The following is a 20,093-nucleotide window of genomic DNA, read 5'->3' as shown; positions in this document are numbered from 1 at the left end:
CGACTTCCACCGTTAAAACCACATCCTCATCCTCGAAATCATACAACGCTTCGTCACCTCGTCTAGGACCGCTAACGGAGATCGAACGCACCTTATTAATGAAACATGTCATGCGAATGCGCGTGATGCGGCTTTTGTTCTTCAGTCCATTGGCGCTTGTTGCGGCTTGTTTTCATCAGACGGTGTTTGAGATGCTGTATGTTGTGAGTCTTCTTCGATGGACGTCGTGTTTGCAGGAGATAAGTCGTGGGACTGGTGATATTCTTTCAGCATGTTGGTGTTTTCCAGCTCTCTGCCCGGCACCCAGACGTTGGCTTCGGGACTGTAACCGCGCCATCGTACGAGATATTGGCGTCCTCGTCCGCGCGTTCTGCGGTCTAAGAGCTTCTCTATTTCCCACTCCTCTGTTCCATTCTGCGTGACAACTGGTCCAGGACGTTGGAGTTCTCGCGAAGGATAGAGTTCAGCTTTGTTGGGTACATGGCGCTTGAGTTCAGAGACATGGAATGTGGGATAAACGTTAGTGTGTTCTGGTAAGTCTAGAGTATATGTGGACGACTCAGGGTTTGCAGACACTATGCTGTAGGGTCCATCAAAACGTGGCATGAACTTGCCTACACGTTTGTTGTCACCATTTAGATATTCGCGTCGCCTGTGAGTGGTCGAAAGATACACAAGATCGTTGACTTTGAAGTTAGGTTCGTCCCCGCGATGTGCGTTTGCGGCATTTGCTTGTGCAACTCGAGACGCGAGCAGTGCGTCGTGTGCATCTGCGACATCGGTTTTCAAGGATACGATGATCTCGAGCGCATTTGTGATGTCATTTGGGAAGTCTTCGCGCACGAGGTCGATGTTTTGTGGTGTTAGTGGGGGTAGAAGTCGTGGAATTCGGCCCATGTGTAGGTGGAAAGGCGCGTAACCTGTTGATGCATTTTTTGTCGACATGATGTTGAATCTGACGCAAGGCAGGGCATTTACCCATCCGGTTTGATGGCGGTCGACGAAATATCTGAGTGCCTGATCCACGGTCTTGTTTGTGCGCTCGCTCGATCCGTCCGTCTGTGGGTGATAGGCTGTGGACATCTTTAGTTTTACACCGGTTAGTCTGTGCAATGCCTTCCAAAATTTGCTGGTGAAAACTTTATCATGGTCTGACACGATACTTAAAGGTAGTCCGTTTTCGCAGTACCACCGGTCGAAGAATAGATTCGCCACCTCCTTCGCGTTCATGTTCATTCGACACGGTACTAAGCGGATATCGGCGCCAAGTCTGTCCGTGATCGTCATGATCCCATCAAAACCTTGTTCTGATGGTAGTGGGCCTATGAAGTCGATAGCGACCGAGTCGCCTCGGTGATCTGGGATCGGTAGGGGATGAAGTGGACCGGCGGTTTTTGTGGTTCGACTCTTGTTTCTCGCGCAGTCGGTGCATGCAGGTATGTAGCTTTCTTCAAGATCTCGTCGCATATTGGGCCAATAATATGAATCCCGTATGTTGGCGTAGGATTTATCGGCCCCGAAATGCCCTAGTTCGTCGTGCGCAAGTCGAAAGATGGTTTTGCGTAGATGGGTGACACGTGGCACGATGAGACGGTCATTGAGGTATAGTAGACCATCTTGTTGTCGTAAACCTGGAAGTGAGTCTACTAATTTCGTTAGCTTTACGCACCATGGATCCGTTTGGTATCCAGACTTGATGTCGTCGACGAGTGAGGAGTCTGTGGTGATTGACAATACGAGAGCGATAGGCGCTATGTTCTTTTGGGGATGTGCGGGCATGTTTATTGTTTGTCTCACGTAGGTCGGTACTACGTCTTCGTCAGGTGGCAGTCTCGAAAGGGCGTCCGCTACGGAGTTATCTTCGCCTCAGATATATTGAATATCGAAGTCGTATTGACCGAAAAACTCCTGCCAGCGAGCTTGTCGACGCGACAACTCCTTTTGGGTGAGGAAGTTTTCGAGTGTTCTGTGGTCGGTGTACACCGTGAATGGTGTCCCGAGCAGCTCGATTCGCCATTTTTTAAGTGCGCGTACGATAGCCAACAACTCCTTCTCATGGACCGGGTAGTTAAGCTGAGCCTCTTGTAGTTGCATGGAATTGAATGCGACGGGGCGTGCCGTTTGTGGCGTGGGCCCGATGCTCAGCATTGCGCCCACACACCAGTCGCTGGCATCGCAGGTCACGAATATCTTGTTCGTTCCGAGATTATCGTGATCTATAGTGGTCAGACAGTCTCTACTGACGACTAGTTGCTTGACTGCGTCGAACACCATTTGGTGTTCGTCGTTCCAACCGGGCCATTCGTGTTCTGCGATTTTCGTTGTCAGCGGCGTTAAGAGGTGAGTGTGATCCGCAAGACTGGGTAAGAATTGATCCAGATATCGTACGAGTCCCAGGAACAACCTTACGTCGCCGGTAGACTTAGGTATGGGCCAGTCCAGTATTCGTTTTGCTTTAGATGCGTCGGCCTCGATCCCAGCGGCTGAAATACGGTGGCCGAGGAAATCGATTTCTGTACAAAACAATGAAGTCTTCTTCGGTGAGCAAAAAAGGCAGGCACTGCGCAGTGCGTCCAAGACCAATTTGACGTTTTTCGCATGTTCGGCGACAGTTTGCGACCAGATGATTATGTCATCCAGATATGCATGGCATATTTTTCCGATCAGACCACGTAAGGCGATGAACATCCGACGTTGATGCATGGCGGGAGCGTTTCTGCCACCTTGTGGCATGACAGTTTTGTCTCCCTCGTCAGTTAATAATGATTGGACTTCACGCACGATACGGGCGATTGTCGCACCGAATCTCCCTGTTCCTCTCCTCCTCGGAGGTCCCTTCTTATCACACAATTGTCTCGTTATAGATCACGATCATCGCACCTGTATTGCCAAGGACTCGAACTACGATCTTTTGAACCCTCCAGAATACAAACCACGAGTGACGGTACAAATCCCGACATACAATGACATACGTCGTCTCCGCAAAGATGTCGTTAAAGAGCTCAAATCTGTTCTTATCGACAAACGTGTCGACATGGACACCGTATGCGAATCACCAAATATTGTTGGACTTCTACGTAAACGTATCGACACGCTCGCCTTCATCGAGGCCAATAAAGAACACCTCGAACGTCTCGATAAGGAGATGCGTCGGAAATACGAGGATCGCTTCCCCGAAGACATCCCGCACATTGACCAATTACCCACAGATATTGTTCATCGCATTACCTTGAAAGATCCTAACATGATTATACAGTGTCGACATTACAACATGCCTCGGAAATATCGAGAAGCGTGGGACACGCTCCTCAATCAGCACATCGCCGCTGGTCGATTACATCCATCCTCTAGCTCGTTTGTATCTCCCACGTTTCTGATCCCTAAAAAGGACCCCACTGCCTTACCACGATGGGTAAACGACTACCGCGCGTTAAATGCAAATACCGTACCGGACAATCATCCCTTACCACGAATAGATGAGATTTTGCGTGACTGCGCAAAAGGTAAGATATTCGGAAAGATTGACATGACAAACTCTTTCTTTCAGACTCGAATTCACCCCGACGACATCAAATATACGGCGATCGACACACCTAAAGGCTTGCACGAGTGGACTGTCATGCCACAAGGTGGCAGAAACGCTCCCGCCATGCATCAACGTCGGATGTTCATCGCCTTACGTGGTCTGATCGGAAAAATATGCCATGCATATCTGGATGACATAATCATCTGGTCGCAAACTGTCGCCGAACATGCGAAAAACGTCAAATTGGTCTTGGACGCACTGCGCAGTGCCTGCCTTTTTTGCTCACCGAAGAAGACTTCATTGTTTTGTACAGAAATCGATTTCCTCGGCCACCGTATTTCAGCCGCTGGGATCGAGGCCGACGCATCTAAAGCAAAACGAATACTGGACTGGCCCATACCTAAGTCTACCGGCGACGTAAGGTTGTTCCTGGGACTCGTACGATATCTGGATCAATTCTTACCCAGTCTTGCGGATCACACTCACCTCTTAACGCCGCTGACAACGAAAATCGCAGAACACGAATGGCCCGGTTGGAACGACGAACACCAAATGGTGTTCGACGCAGTCAAGCAACTAGTCGTCAGTAGAGACTGTCTGACCACTATAGATCACGATAATCTCGGAACGAACAAGATATTCGTGACCTGCGATGCCAGCGACTGGTGTGTGGGCGCAATGCTGAGCATCGGGCCCACGCCACAAACGGCACGCCCCGTCGCATTCAATTCCATGCAACTACAAGAGGCTCAGCTTAACTACCCGGTCCATGAGAAGGAGTTGTTGGCTATCGTACGCGCACTTAAAAAATGGCGAATCGAGCTGCTCGGGACACCATTCACGGTGTACACCGACCACAGAACACTCGAAAACTTCCTCACCCAAAAGGAGTTGTCGCGTCGACAAGCTCGCTGGCAGGAGTTTTTCGGTCAATACGACTTCGATATTCAATATATCTGAGGCGAAGATAACTCCGTAGCGGACGCCCTTTCGAGACTGCCACCTGACGAAGACGTAGTACCGACCTACGTGAGACAAACAATAAACATGCCCGCACATCCCCAAAAGAACATAGCGCCTATCGCTCTCGTATTGTCAATCACCACAGACTCCTCACTCGTCGACGACATCAAGTCTGGATACCAAACGGATCCATGGTGCGTAAAGCTAACGAAATTAGTAGACTCACTTCCAGGTTTACGACAACAAGATGGTCTACTATACCTCAATGACCGTCTCATCGTGCCACGTGTCACCCATCTACGCAAAACCATCTTTCGACTTGCGCACGACGAACTAGGGCATTTCGGGGCCGATAAATCCTACGCCAACATACGGGATTCATATTATTGGCCCAATATGCGACGAGATCTTGAAGAAAGCTACATACCTGCATGCACCGACTGCGCGAGAAACAAGAGTCGAACCACAAAAACCGCCGGTCCACTTCATCCCCTACCGATCCCAGATCACCGAGGCGACTCGGTCGCTATCGACTTCATAGGCCCACTACCATCAGAACAAGGTTTTGATGGGATCATGACGATCACGGACAGACTTGGCGCCGATATCCGCTTAGTACCGTGTCGAATGAACATGAACGCGAAGGAGGTGGCGAATCTATTCTTCGACCGGTGGTACTGCGAAAACGGACTACCTTTAAGTATCGTGTCAGACCATGATAAAGTTTTCACCAGCAAATTTTGGAAGGCATTGCACAGACTAACCGGTGTAAAACTAAAGATGTCCACAGCCTATCACCCACAGACGGACGGATCGAGCGAGCGCACAAACAAGACCGTGGATCAGGCACTCAGATATTTCGTCGACCGCCATCAAACCGGATGGGTAAATGCCCTGCCTTGCGTCAGATTCAACATCATGTCGACAAAAAATGCATCAACAGGTTACGCGCCTTTCCACCTACACATGGGCCGAATTCCACGACTTCTACCCCCACTAACACCACAAAACATCGACCTCGTGCGCGAAGACTTCCCAAATGACATCACAAATGCGCTCGAGATCATCGTATCCTTGAAAACCGATGTCGCAGATGCACACGACGCACTGCTCGCGTCTCGAGTTGCACAAGCAAATGCCGCAAACGCACATCGCGGGGACGAACCTAACTTCAAAGTCAACGATCTTGTGTATCTTTCGACCACTCACAGGCGACGCGAATATCTAAATGGTGACAACAAACGTGTAGGCAAGTTCATGCCACGTTTTGATGGACCCTACAGCATAGTGTCTGCAAACCCTGAGTCGTCCACATATACTCTAGACTTACCAGAACACACTAACGTTTATCCCACATTCCATGTCTCTGAACTCAAGCGCCATGTACCCAACAAAGCTGAACTCTATCCTTCGCGAGAACTCCAACGTCCTGGACCAGTTGTCACGCAGAATGGAACAGAGGAGTGGGAAATAGAGAAGCTCTTAGACCGCAGAACGCGCGGACGAGGACGCCAATATCTCGTACGATGGCGCGGTTACAGTCCCGAAGCCAACGTCTGGGTGCCGGGCAGAGAGCTGGAAAACACCAACATGCTGAAAGAATATCACCAGTCCCACGACTTATCTCCTGCAAACACGACGTCCATCGAAGAAGACTCACAACATACAGCATCTCAAACACCGTCTGATGAAAACAAGCCGCAACAAGCGCCAATGGACTGAAGAACAAAAGCCGCATCACGCGCATTCGCATGACTGAAGAAGATTAGATTTCAGACCGCATGAAATGTTTCAGAGAAAGGAAGGGTGTAAGCCGATTGCTTACCATACGCTTACATTATCGCACTTCACGTGATTCATCCCCTTATATTCCTCGATCCTTGTACTACGAAGGGCAGACTCGGGTCTCCTACCTACCATCACATACTCATTAGTACAACGCTCAAAGAATCCACAGCTTCGTCCTGTTACCTTCGCCCGATCCGTTCAGTGTTCCTTGTCGTTCTCCCGGACAAGGTTCCAAGAATCTGCAATGTCTGATCGCGCCCATCTTATCGGCCGTCGCTTGGAATCTCTCCAGCAAAGTCTGCCGCGCGGAGAAAAGATAATTGTGTCCCGCTCATCTTGTCTCATTTTTCATCTCCAAGGGCGATGCTTTGCAGCATGTCTGACGATGCGTTGTGGAGAGAAGTGTCATCCTGTCTTCCGCTGATCGTGCTAGGTCGTGCTGCGCTGTCATTGCTGCTCACACACAGGAATTGTACGGTGTGGAGGTCGCCGCTGCATCACGCACACTGCCTGCTCTTATAGCTGACCTTGCGTTGGACGTTATGCTGCCGTGGTCCGGTTCGGTCCGGTTCAGAGGGGCCTGGACAAGAACCAAGAACCGAACCAGTGACCAAATCCTGGCCATTCGCAAGATACTGGTTATCCTCATCATCTGAGCTTGATGAACTAATAATTAATAAAATCCAAGGTAGAGAGTGCCTCATCCTCGTAAGTTCAGATATATCGTAAGTGGGGTAGCGAGAGCATGAACAATCCTTCAGCACCATGTTGAAACAAGAGCGAGAACTTGCGTTTGGTGTTGTAACCTAGTGAAGGACCTAGTCGGCCAATAAGAAAGGCTTCTGGGTCTGAATGGAGATGGAAACGGTGGCGTAGGAGCGCATTGTTGAATTTGGGTCAGATAGCCGTACGAGTTGTCATTAAGGACAATTGTGACATCCCGACGTCTTGGTACCTTGGAAGAGAGTAAGACGATAACGTGGACAGTGGCTTCTCGAATGATAGCAACAGCATCAGTGAAGCCAGTTTTCTGAACGGATCAGCGTGAAGTTCCAATGATGGGTGAAAAGTACATACCAGGTTCGGCCACATCTTGTCAACGACTGTCTTCTTATCCAGCTTCTCGACGAAGTCGGGGAGACAATCGATATGTGCGCAGCGGTCAGCACTCGCAGAGAGTTTGACGAGGGAGCGATGATGATTGAGCCGTAGTCGTCGGGTGCGACGTTCGTTCCGAATCGGAGGACGAGAGGGACCACAAATGCCGCTGAAGCACCAACGAACTCGAGTGCAGAGACGGGGAATAGGAGAACGCGGTAAGAGACAAATTCGGGGAAAAGGGAGAACTGGATTCTTTTAGTGTGCTACAGATCCAAGTCACTCGATAATCGACAAGAGTATTCGGAAACCAACACGCACCGTAGTAATGATGCTTTATCAGCTTCACTGCTCAGGTCGAATCCGTCGGTTATGTACGAAAATCCGTATCCTGCTCCATCCGACTCTGCCATGCCGATCTCTATGATATTCTTGGGTGGCATTCGGGATTTGGTATTCGGGTTGAGGAGCTTGTTGAAGGAGGGAAAGACAGACGAGGGTACTATGAAACGTCTGAAAAAGGGTTGAGGCGGTGGATGAGGGTCGGTGGTGGAGGATGGATGGGACTGAAGACGGCATGGAAAAGCAGGCCGAGGGCGTGACCATGGAGTTGTGTGCGAGAGGTATGGTGTGCTTATGGATCATAGCGGGTGATTCAGCTGGTGAGATCTGTTTGGGAGGTCCAAGCTTCAGAGGAAAGATAAGTGTGGTGTTTCTCCTTGAGTGTGCATTACTGACGGTGAATAAAAGTTAACGTTCAATGCTGCCAGTCATCAAATTATTCGTCCAGGTAATCATCTGAGTCGCCTGTTAAATGTTTCCTGTGTGACTATGCAGGATCGGTATTCACTCAATCACTCACTGGCAGCTAGTAAGTATGTTTGACTCTGAGATCAGCGACTTTACATAAAGCGTTTTGACCTGCGAGAATTCCGTAGCGCCCACCAAATGTAGCTACGGGCGTTAACACTAGGGAGCGAATAATAATATTGCCTCGAGGCTTGCGGTCAAGGCTGTGACCTGTTGTTTTCACCAACGTGGAACCAACCCACTTTCCGTGCACCTTACTAACTTGTACTTCGCTCAGACTGATACACAACCGTCAACTCTTTACAATGGGCAAAGGCAATCAGTCGAGGCGTTCGAAGTCAGTTCCGCCTCCAGAAGCCCCCGGGTCTAGTGGAGCAATAGCTAGTGAAAGCTCGGTATGTCGCTCATACTTGTTTATGAAACTCATTACCATTGAAACGCTGACTCTGATGCATCATTCGTCCAGGGTCGACGCCGTGAAAAAATCCGTCAGGTTTGGGGGGAGGTCAAGGATGGCATGACTAAAAAGATATTTGTGAGTCGACGAGGATCCTGTGTTTCCTGAAATGAGGCTGAGGATTGTACAGAAGCGTTCAAAGGATTCCCCAAGTGTTCTCCCGAACGCCGATCTTGAAGGTTCTTCATCGACTCCGAATATCGAGGTAGGTACTCGAACTCACCCTTAACGTGCATTATTTCTAAATTTTCGTGGTCTCGCATGTTCAGGATGCCCCTTCTGCTTCTGGTGTGAAACAAGATGCTGATCCCCGATCGGCACTTGGAGATGCCCATGATGCTGCAGATCAGATGAATACACTTTCGGGACCTGGGAGAACTGTGGCATCCGCAGGCCAAAATGCATCAACCGCTCTCGATACTGCAGACACTTTCCAGGACACATATATTCAACCCCTCAGGATATTCAACTCTGTTATTGGGACGATGGCGGATGTATGGGCCCTTCCACTCGATCGGATCCGAACCGAACTAATTCCGTTCCCTAGGTACATCCATATGCAAAGATGGCACTGGGCGTGTTGTCATGTGCATCAAAAGTACGTTCGGTTTCGGTTTCGGTCACGTTCCTATATCCTGCTGATCGGTTATCCGTGCAGATCGTTCTCGATCAAGTGGATCGTGACAAAGCGACACTGGACCTTCTCAAGAAGTTCGGTCAAGTTTACGACTTCATGACACAAGACCAGACGCTTGGCCAGATTTCGACCATGCATCATATCGTTGGACAGATCTCTCAGCAGACCCTTGAGTGTGCCCATTTCATTAGAGATTACTCGGAGACGAAGACTTTTGTGAGTATTCAACAAGCTATTACTACGCTGTGCACATTCTTATTCTTATACTATCATCATAGGGAAGAGACTCGGAAAGAACGTCATCGCGGAAACAGATACTACGATCCAACAGTACCGTGACGTCCTGGATGCGCTCATGCAAAACTTCCGGGACCAAGTCACTCATGATGTGGCCATCTTCGTTCACCGAACGGGTAAGGATTCGGCCGTGCTTGCGACTTCACATTCATTTACACATTTTCAGGCGAAATACTGGACCTCAGTGGTATAACTTATGCGGAGGGCGCAGGACTAAACACCACGAAGCGATGTCTACCAGAGACTCGCACAGAAATGCTCTCTGAGATAATGGGATGGATCAACGACACCGGAGATGATGTTCCGCGCGTGCTATAGCTATCTGGTCCTGCTGGGACGGGAAAATCAGCCATTGCTCACACGATCGCTAGCTCATTCAAGGATGTGGGGGGCTTGGTTCGTGCTACTGCTTCGACCGGGAAAAAAGCACGGAGAATCGGCATGAAAAAGTGTTCTCGACCATCGCGCGCGACCTGGCTGACCGTCATCCGGAGATGAGACGAGCGCTGGCGGACGCAGTTAAGAATGAAACTGCGCTCCAGAAGACAGAGGATGTCGTCCAGCAGTGGCAGAAGTTTATTGTGGAACCACTAGGGAAGCTCTCCGAGTCATCCGTGGGCCCTGTCATGATCTTGATTGATGCACTGGACGAGAGTGGTGCAGCCAAAACAAGATACAACCTTCTCCGCATCCTTGCTGGTAAAATTCAGGACCCAGCTGTTCATCACATCACAAAACTCCCAAAGAACTTCCGGATCATTGTTACTTCTCGCCCGCTCTCTGACATCGAAGCTGAGCTTGCAGGTGCTCAGCATATTCAACGGATGTCCATGGATGATATTTCGCCAGCCACCGCAGAGCGCGACATCTACGCTTACATAACCAAGATGCTGGAAGGGATCTCGCATTTTGGGGAAAAGGAGTTTGCAGCCCTCGCTAAGAAAGCCGAGGGTTTTTTCGAGTGGGCGCGTCTCGCCTGCGAAACAATCAAAACACCCCCTACCGGCTTCTCACAAAGGGATTACTTCGATGCTGTGGTGTCCCGCGATCCTGCCAACCGGGAAAACTTGTTGTACGATATGTATGACCTCATTTTGACACAGCTCATGCCCGAGGATAAATTCAAAAAAGCCAATTCTCGGCGAACACAGCTAACGAGGTTTCGTTCCGTGATGGGACAAATCCTTGGCGCAGCCGAACCCCTCCCTTTAGATTCTCTAAATACGATGCGCAAGCACTTCCCAGACCAAGACGAACATTACAAAGTAAAGGTCATATTAGACAACATGGGATCGCTCCTCAGCGGCACCACCGACTCATCTACCCCCATCCGACCCCTTCACGCGTCCTTTCGCGATTTCCTGACGGACCAATCATGCAGTGGGAAGTTCTTTGTCGACGTGTCGAAGGTGCACCGCGACCTTGCTTTTGCATCACTTCGAGTGATGGAACGCGGACTTTCGTTCAATATATGTGATATAAAATCATCATACCTCCCTAATTCTGAAGATCCCGACCTGCAAAAACGAGTTGAGAGGTGCATTCCCCCACATCTATCATATGCCTGTCGATTCTGGGCTGTGCATGTACGAACACAGGGCTTCGATATAGAGATAGCAAAGGAGGTCAAATTGTTCTTCGACCACGAGCGGCTGCTCTTCTGGCTCGAAGTACTCGGCCTTACCAACGCACTCAGCAGTACAGTTGCAGCCCTTCCGTCTGTTGCCCAGTGGCTGAAGGTGAGGACATGTTTATCGACCACTGTAAGAGGCATGCTGACACGCAACTACAGAAACATTCCGCATACGAAGATGCCTCGTTGACTGCGATGGACGTGCAGAGATTCGTTCAAATTTTCGGCAGCATGATTGTGCACAGCACACCACATCTATATGTATCAGCTCTACCATTCTCTCCGGTCAACTCCGCGATATCCACACAATTCACTGCAGGGTTTCCGAAGACTCTTCATGTGGCACATGGACGTGATTTGCACTGGGCGGCTGCTCAGAGCGTGCTCAGGGGCCACACTGGTGGTGTTATGTCGGTCTCGTTCTCGCCAGACGGAACTCGCATCGTGACTGGTTCGAGGGACAAGACTGTCCGGCTGTGGGATACAGCGACGGGGCAACCAGTCGGTGAACCCTTGGTGGGCCACACTGGTGGTGTTGAATCAGTCTCGTTTTCACCGGATGGCACTCGCATTGTGTCTGCTTCTTATGATCGCACTGTCCGGCTGTGGGATACAGCGACGGGGCAACCAGTTGGAATGCCCTTGGAGGGACACACTGGTTCAGTTCACTCAGTCTCGTTCTCGCCGGATGGGGGTTGCATCGTGACTGGTTCAGCCGATAAGACTGTCCGGCTGTGGGATACAGCGACGGGGCAAGCGGTCGGAATGCCCTTTCAGGGCCACACTTCTTCGGTTCTGTCAGTTTCGTTCTCGCCGGATGGAACTAGCATCGCGTCTGGTTCGCATGATCACACTATCCGGTTGTGGGATGCAGCGACGGGGCAGCCAGTCGGTAAACCCTTGGTGGGCCACTACAATGTGGTTGAATCGGTCTCGTTTTCACCGAATGGCACTCGCATTGTGTCTGCTTCACGCGATGGCACTATCCGGCTGTGGGTTGCAGCGACAGGGCAACCAGTTGGTGAGCCCTTGCGAGGGCGCACTAGTTTTCTCTCAGTTTCGTTCTCGTCGGATGGGATGCGCATCGTGGCTGGTTTGATCGACAAGACTGTCCGGCTATGGGATGCAGCGACAAGGCAGCCAATCGGTAAGCCCTTACTGGGCCACACTCATCAGATTCAGTCAACCTCATTCTCGCCGGATGGAACTCGCATTGTGTCTGGTTCTGATGATCACACTGCCCGGCTGTGGGATGCAATGATGGGGCAGCTGGTTGCTGAGCCCCTACAGGGCCACACTCATTTGGTCGAGTCAGTCTATTTCTCGCTGGATAGAACTCGCATCGCAACTGTTTCTTTGGATCGAACTGTCCGGCTGTGGGATACAGCGACGGGGCAGCCAGTTGGTGAGCCCTTGCAAGGGCACACTCACGGGGTTCATTCAGTCTCGTTCTCGCCAAATGGAATTCGCATCGCAACTACTTCTTTGGATCGAACTGTCCGGCTGTGGGATGCAGCGACGGGGCAGCCAGTTGGTGAGCCCTTGCGAGGGGATTCAGTCTCGTTCTCGCCGGATGGAATTCGCATCGCAATTGCTTGGGGTCAAACTGTCCAGCTGTGGGATGCAGCGACGGGGCAGCTAGTTGGTGAGCCCTCGCGAGTGCACATTGATCACATTACTTCAGTCTCGTTCTCGCCGGATGGAATTCGCATCGCAACTACTTTTTTGGAGGAAGGTGTCCAGCTGTGGGATGCAGCGACAGGGCAGCCAGTTGGTGAGCTCTTGGAAGGGCAATCAGTCTCGTTCTCGCCGGATGGAATTCGCATCGCAACTGCTTCTTATGACACTGTCCAGCTGTGGGATGCAGTGACAGGGCAGCCAGTTAGTGAGCCCTTGCCAGGGTATTCAGTCTTGTTCTCGCCGGATGGAATTCGCATCGCAACTGTTTCTTTTGATCGCACTGTCCGGCTGTGGGATGCAGCGACGGGGCAGCCAGTTGGCGAGCCCTTGCAAGGGCATTCAGTCTCGTTCTCGCCGGATGGACTTCGCATCGCAACTGCTTTGGATCAAACTGTCCGGCTATGGGATGCAGTGACGGGGCAGCCAGTTGGTGAGCCCTTGCGAGGGCACACTGATCAGGTTGAATCAGTCTCATTTTCACCGGATGGCACTTGCATTGTATCTCATTCTCAGGATCAGACTGTCCGGGCCTGGTATACTGCAGTTGGGCAGCCACTGCAAGATTGTGTGGAGAACACATCCCTGGATACATGTCAAATCACGCTTCCCACGGAGGACAGCACTGTGGTCTCAACACATCCTTGGAACAACAACTTCATTTGTTGCTCATCCAGCTCAAATCATGCACTGTCCGATGTTGCCGAGCTCGCTGTAGGCACTTCCCTTGATGACAGAAGGTCGACCTCCTTTTCGCTGGAAGCTGACGGATGGATGATGGGACCCAAAGGTCGCCTCCTTTTTTGGGTACCACCTGCTTCCCGACACCTGTTCTATACCCCTTGGACTGTATTCACGATACCCAGACCAAGTGTAGAGCTTGATTTGAGTTGCATGGCACATGGACGACACTGGCAGAATTGCCGAGCTGAGTGAGTTCATGGCCTTGTCTGTCGCTTGCCGCTGCTAACATCGACTCTTGTAGACTTTCTTAACGATGATCTCATTCACGGAATTCATTTGCGATGTGTTAGATACAATACGATATCGAGTGTACTGTATGATTCGTTACCTATTCTATGCCCAGCATGCAGTTTGTGTTCCGTGTTGACTTACTTACTTCATAGTTGACTGGTTGATGCTACTACTGATTTATATGCACATATATCGTAGCGTCTGACAAGAGAGCAGTGGATCGCCACCTTTGAACTCATTATCGAGCTCTTATTGAACTCGAGTTCTTCCTAATGAATGATATGATACGTCCCAAACTGCTGTTTAGGGATGTACTCCTATTTGGGTGCTTGTTTTTCACTTTTCTTCCCACTACTGCTTGATCATCGACATATCAATTGCACCAAGCTCCAAGCCCCTAGTATTAAGACGTATAGTGGCCCGGTACTCTGAAAAATTGAAATGCGTCGCGCTAACATTCTGATCACGCGTTCATTATCTGCCAGTGGGGGCTATCGGCTTTTATTCTTTCTGACTAGTACGCAGAACATCACTGCATTTCAACTGTGCCTCCCCAAGCTCGTTCAATGTCAACTCTTTATCTCTACTTTTGCCCTATTTTCTCTACAAGTGTCTGTCAGAAAGCTACAAGGAAGTCTTCGACCCACTCGCAGCTGACGTTGTTCGACGAAATACACGTCTGGTGGAGACCCGACCAACGCTTCAACTCACGCTTGGAACTTCTCCCTATAGATTTCATTTATGATTTCCCATTCGACCTCACATCATGTCACCGTAGGGTATTGTTCACACGGAGAATGATATAGACAGTTGTAATGCTTGTCGAAAGGTCGACCCAAAGGTGAGTTTCTCAGCCATAACGTCCTTTTCACTACTCAATGAGAGTGCGCCAGAGACACGAGTCCGTCACTCAAAGCAGCGCACTCATGTCGAAGAAACCCAACTACGACTGGCATCTTGCTTGTTTGCGGCTGCAGTTGTGAACGCCTGCCGCCCGCAAAGGCATCTGACCCTACGCTTTTGGCTGCGTATTCACATATCTAAAGATCGTTTGTCACCCCGGCATCTTTTTCAGCAATGCCATCGCCATTTCAGCTGATCCGTAATGACAAACTCGCAGTTATCATCTTTGTTGATGAGCAGTCCTCAGTGATCCTGACTGCATTGCATTACACCAGACGTGCTGCTCACATACTTGGATGGCGAGGGCGAATGTCTGGTAGGATGCCTGCGAGTTTTCTTAAAAGCCTCTTGTACAAGACAAGGAAGTCAAGGAAACATCGAAGATCGTCTGTACTTACAGCACCAATAACGAGCTAAGTGTTTTATGGTTCAATCTTCAACTTTGCCACATTCATGCGATGCGTCGTTTGGTGAGCTGATGGGTGTTCGTGGTGTGATCATAGCGTTGAGCACTTTTACTCGCATGTTTGAGGACGGGCAGTGTGGCTAAAATCGCTCTACAGGCTATATGCGCATCTCTATTGAAGACGCCTGGTCCATGACGTGGTCACCAAATAAGTTCTCATCCCTGAACCATTCAAACACTTTCTTTCGTCGCATCGTCTGCTATCGATGCGTGGACAATCTTGTTTCTTCTTCTAGTTGTCACTTTTCCGCACCACTAAACCCATTCTGGTGCCATACAAACCAGATCAATCGCCCATTACGCACCCCCTCCGTGTGCTGTAAACGTACTTCCCCCTCAGGTGTTGGCTACTCCTGTGCCGGGTGGGTGCGTTCTTGCGTCCCACTTGTACCGTCCCTAATGTCATAAACCAGTATGTACCTGCAGTGGTAGACCCTCGTGGGGATTAAGCGCCTATGTCGCAAATCAAGCGGTGGGCGCGTGGGGTAAAGGTGCCCCAAATCCTATGACACCAGGCGGTAATTTGTGAAAGACTGCTATCGGCGCCTCCTCACTGCTCATCGCCGGGCTGCGTGCTTACCAAGTCCAGAGGACAACTGTGAGTTACTGATAAAAATGATCATCAGCTAGAATTACGTGCAAGTCTTTGGCAGGCACTGCTCGTGGATATACATAAGTTACTGTCCTGTGCATGCGAAGTATATCTGATCTCGCCCTGAGACCTATGTCCTATCAAGCCGTTGACCGTGCAGATAGTTCGCGCCTGAACAAATCGGCAAACGAAAGGTACGACTGAATGGTGCAGCTACGTGTTGGATGGGCGTATGCGACAATATTTTCCCGGACGAAGATGTTCGGGTCCCGGGACGTAGCTATCTCATACCTGCAGGTAAGGATTTGGAAGTTCTGTAGAATTGACATCCACTCTTACCTCTTTACTGGTTGGGTTCCCTCAGTATCTTTCTCATTGACATTGAGTCTGGGTCGGATGATAACACCACTGGCTGTGGGATACAACGATGTGGTTGCAACCATTGAAATATGCTTGGAAAATCGAGATTGTCATCAGCAGCGACGCTCCCCCGCCTATATTACACCAAGATGAACACTAGATTTTTCGTGCGGTATGCAGCCCTAAGCTCTGCATTACATTTCAGGCATGTTGTATTATTATGTTTGTGTTGGAACTCGAGCACGTTCGCTTTAGAGAGAACCGCCTGAAATCAACCTTGACTCGGACTACGCCACAAGTGAATACGATTCGTAGAAGTGAGGAGTCTCCTGTGTAATATAATACCACATCAATACATAAACAATGCACTCTCATGATACCAACTAGGTTGTGTGCGAATCAATGAACACGAATTGCCATTTGGCAGTACGAATAGCAGTAAGAGTCGGGCGTGCTTAATGTTACAAAACATATCTGAAGTCCCTGTTCTGCCTATCTGTCAAATCCAGGAACCCCTGATGCAGGCAGAATATTAATACTGTACACGAAAAGCAATCATTCGGAGAACGCACCTTCTCGACCTTGACTTCTACATGCTTCCCATCCTCTGTGATTCGCTCGATGACGTATTCTTCTTCACTATCATCAAGAGGCTCTGTGTCACGGATTCGGTTCTCTCGTGCGAGAAAAACACGGATGACAAGGAGAAGTATCGGACAGATGATGTAGCATGCGCCGATGACAGCCCATGGCACGTGGTAACTGCACATGAATCATGAGTGCTTTGAACCTTCCTAGGGTCGGTCGAAGAATGACATACCGCGGCTTATATTGTGACTTCCACATGAAGGGGCCAGCTGCGTTGCCAATGCAGTAAGACGAGAGCATGATGGCGCTAGTAACAACCTGCAGGTTCATTTAGGGGGCAACTTCAATAATTGGCGGAGTACCTACCCTCTTCGTATGGCCAGCAGTCACGGTATTAAGCCACAACAATGACAGTACAAATGCAGGCGCAGCTGCACTGACTATGGAGCGATGAGCATGCACATACACTAGGGGCATCACAGCGATCACACGCACCCAGGAACAGGCCGACAAGAAGTCCAACCTAATATCGTGTGATTTGTATTAAATACAACTCGGTAGACTCGCAGAAGCAAGTCACATACGCGATCCGACCAAGGAAGTAGGTTGACTAGCAGGATTCCCAACAACGCTGGGATGAAGGCCATAGCACCAACATATGCTCTGGAATTCGGCCGTCGTATAGCAAGCCTAACAGCAGTCAAGATTGTCAATATTGCAATCACACCAGGAACACAGGACAAGAGAGTCGTCTGTAGATTGGTGAATCCGAATGACGCGAGGATCAGTGATAGCTGGTTTACAAATCAGTTGGGCACATTTGCTAGAGCCGAGAAGAGGGCGAAGAGCCATGTCTTGGGGTCAGTCAGGACTTCGATCATCCTAGATAGTAGAGATGTGCACGTGAAGAAGGATCAAAAAACACAATTGCATCTAATGTGTACTGCTCCGTCTTGAAGTGTTTGTTCTCAACACCTGTTTGATTTTCCTGCGCTAATCGTAAGCAAGGGGTGATATCAGTTCGCTTGACAGACGCACATCGATGCGCTGTACGGCTTTGGCCCGCTCGTCTGGAGTGAGAAACCAGGTGTTTGTAGGCGAATCAGGGAACAAGAACCTTCAGCGGGCGGAGATTGGTGAGCCCCTTCAGTGAATTCACCCGTCTCAGACGGGCAGCCAGGCGTGACAATGTACCAATAGAGACGGGTCACCTGGTGCAGGCCCATGGCAATAATTGTACCGTGTTAGACGAGTGGGCCGAGGGGGTGGAGTGTCCAAGGCAAACGGATGGGCCGGGTGTATATAGTATAGATGGTAGTAGAGCAATGTACTATATAGGAAATTATGAATAGTAGTAGTGAATCCAGTGTGTGATAGATGAGTGGGCCGGAGAGTCCATAATGCTATATTGATACATCCAAACTGGACTATAAGCCTAAAACTAGGATACATCATCCAGTAAGATTATCCATTATCCATTGGATGTATCCCATGGTGGATCCCATCTGTTGCATACACAGCCGCATTTTTCGCATTTTTGAAACTCAGCTGTTTGTCATTCCAGGATATATTTATTATTCACAAAACATATCCCATTTTGGTCACCTCCTCATGTCAGGTCTTCCCACATTATTCCCACACATCACATGTTCGCCCCCACAACACCAAAAACATCGCCCATTTTGGGAATCTCCACAATATCAATTGTTCCCACACCCTCCCCATATCACTGCAGCTTCACCACCACACCACAATTGCTCCCCTTTCATATATAAGTAGTAGTTTGGTTTATATATGTATAATATAATATAATAGACCGCTTTTTTTGTCTATTTGTGTACCTGCTCCTCCTCCAGGACCCTTTCAAAATGATGTAGGATATAAAACATTTTCGCACTTTTGCCCCTTTGACAAGGAAGTGTCCTAGGGTATTCAGAACATGATTATGAGTGAATATGAAGATATTCCCAACTTTATTTGACCCTCTGAAGTGTCCTACATCAATAAATATAACACATATACAGAAAAACACAAAATATGTTCCCATTTAATTATTTGTAGATGGATGGACTTGGAAAAATGATTCCCAGCACCTATTCAGTAATATGAACAATGTATCAGGAGCCTAGGACCATAGGATAATCCCCTGTTGCATGGTGTGCCCCCCTTCTCCTGGTGGTTTACCCCCTGTGAATTTTTTTCCTGAAGGACCGGACCTCAATTGAGGTGGGGGGTCTATTTCTATGTATATTTGAGGTAGGTCTATCATATAGCTGGCCCAGGACACACATAGGATCCTGCTACAGGAACAAAAACATAGAAAATCGCATTTTGACATTTTTGATGTGTTTCAGTATCTTACCATTGCATCTATGATACAACCTGTTCATATATAATGAGCATAGCATATATACTTGCTTTTTTATGACCAAGATCGGCTCACAATAGGCTGGAGCTGTGAGCTAGTGTATATGCTTGCTATTTCTACTGATAAGGGGCCCATGCCTTCAAAACATCAAATATTAATGATCAGAAACCGGGAGTACATTTGGAATATATACAGCATCATATATATAAATGTATAGAACAATCCAACAATGATTGAGTGCTGAGGAAGTGAAATAGATAAGAAATTAAGTGTGGGAAACTTCACAAACCCAAAACATCGAAAATGGTCAGTTGAGCAGTAGTCAGACTTTAATGCTGGGTCAACTCATGTTTACACTACATCCCTTCCCTCCACCCTTTACCCTCAGGGCAGTAGGTAGTATAGGTTCCTTAGGTAGTTTACAATCTATCCTACATATTTTAAATGAAATCTTTGACATTTATCATATATAAATGACACTTTGTGCAAAAAGATATCAATTGTCACTTTTCACACATATGTCATTTTGCCTGTCATTACATCAATCCTTCATGGATCTTTCTAAGCCTTTATGGACATCATAAGGGATATATATTGGGGGTATCACAGGTCTCTGATTACTTATCACAGGCTTGATTACCATGTAGGCTTCTGATCAGTAGAAATACCCCCTCTACATCAGATCTCATGTTTTTGCCATATATCTAGCTGGTATTTAGTGTAGAACACATGTATGCATGTACTACTGATTATAAATGAGCAGGGTGGACCATGTGTGCAAGTGTAATATACTAAAAAACATCAAAAATGCCAAACATACAATATTTTATGTTTTTGTTCCTGTAGATGGATCCTGTGTGTGTCCAGGGCTAGCTATATGACAGACATACTCCAAATATATATAGAAATAGACCCCCTACCTCAATGTAGGTCCGGTCCTACAGGAAAAAATTCA

The 20,093-nt window shown here is 48.8% G+C and overlaps 1 protein-coding gene across 1 annotated transcript; it reads right to left on the bottom strand.

Annotated features, from left to right (window-relative positions):
* Positions 1–16,474: 16,474 nt before the first annotated feature.
* Positions 16,475–17,996, bottom strand: EDB91DRAFT_1282011 (major facilitator superfamily domain-containing protein; the record flags this gene model as incomplete). Its single annotated transcript, XM_041324749.1, has 8 exons — positions 16,475–16,697; positions 16,755–16,944; positions 17,003–17,088; positions 17,137–17,210; positions 17,266–17,293; positions 17,355–17,564; positions 17,589–17,652; positions 17,809–17,996. 8 exons carry the CDS (start codon positions 17,994–17,996, stop codon positions 16,644–16,646), a joined length of 894 nt encoding a protein of 297 aa, XP_041168903.1. The 3' UTR covers positions 16,475–16,643.
* Between the last annotated feature and the right edge of the window lie 2,097 nt (positions 17,997–20,093).

Source organism: Suillus paluster (genome assembly GCF_016628075.1).
Source record: "Suillus paluster strain FC165 chromosome Unknown EDB91scaffold_240, whole genome shotgun sequence".
NCBI classification, from domain to species: domain Eukaryota; kingdom Fungi; phylum Basidiomycota; class Agaricomycetes; order Boletales; family Suillaceae; genus Suillus; species Suillus paluster.
This window is presented reverse-complemented; position numbering and strand designations above follow the sequence as displayed.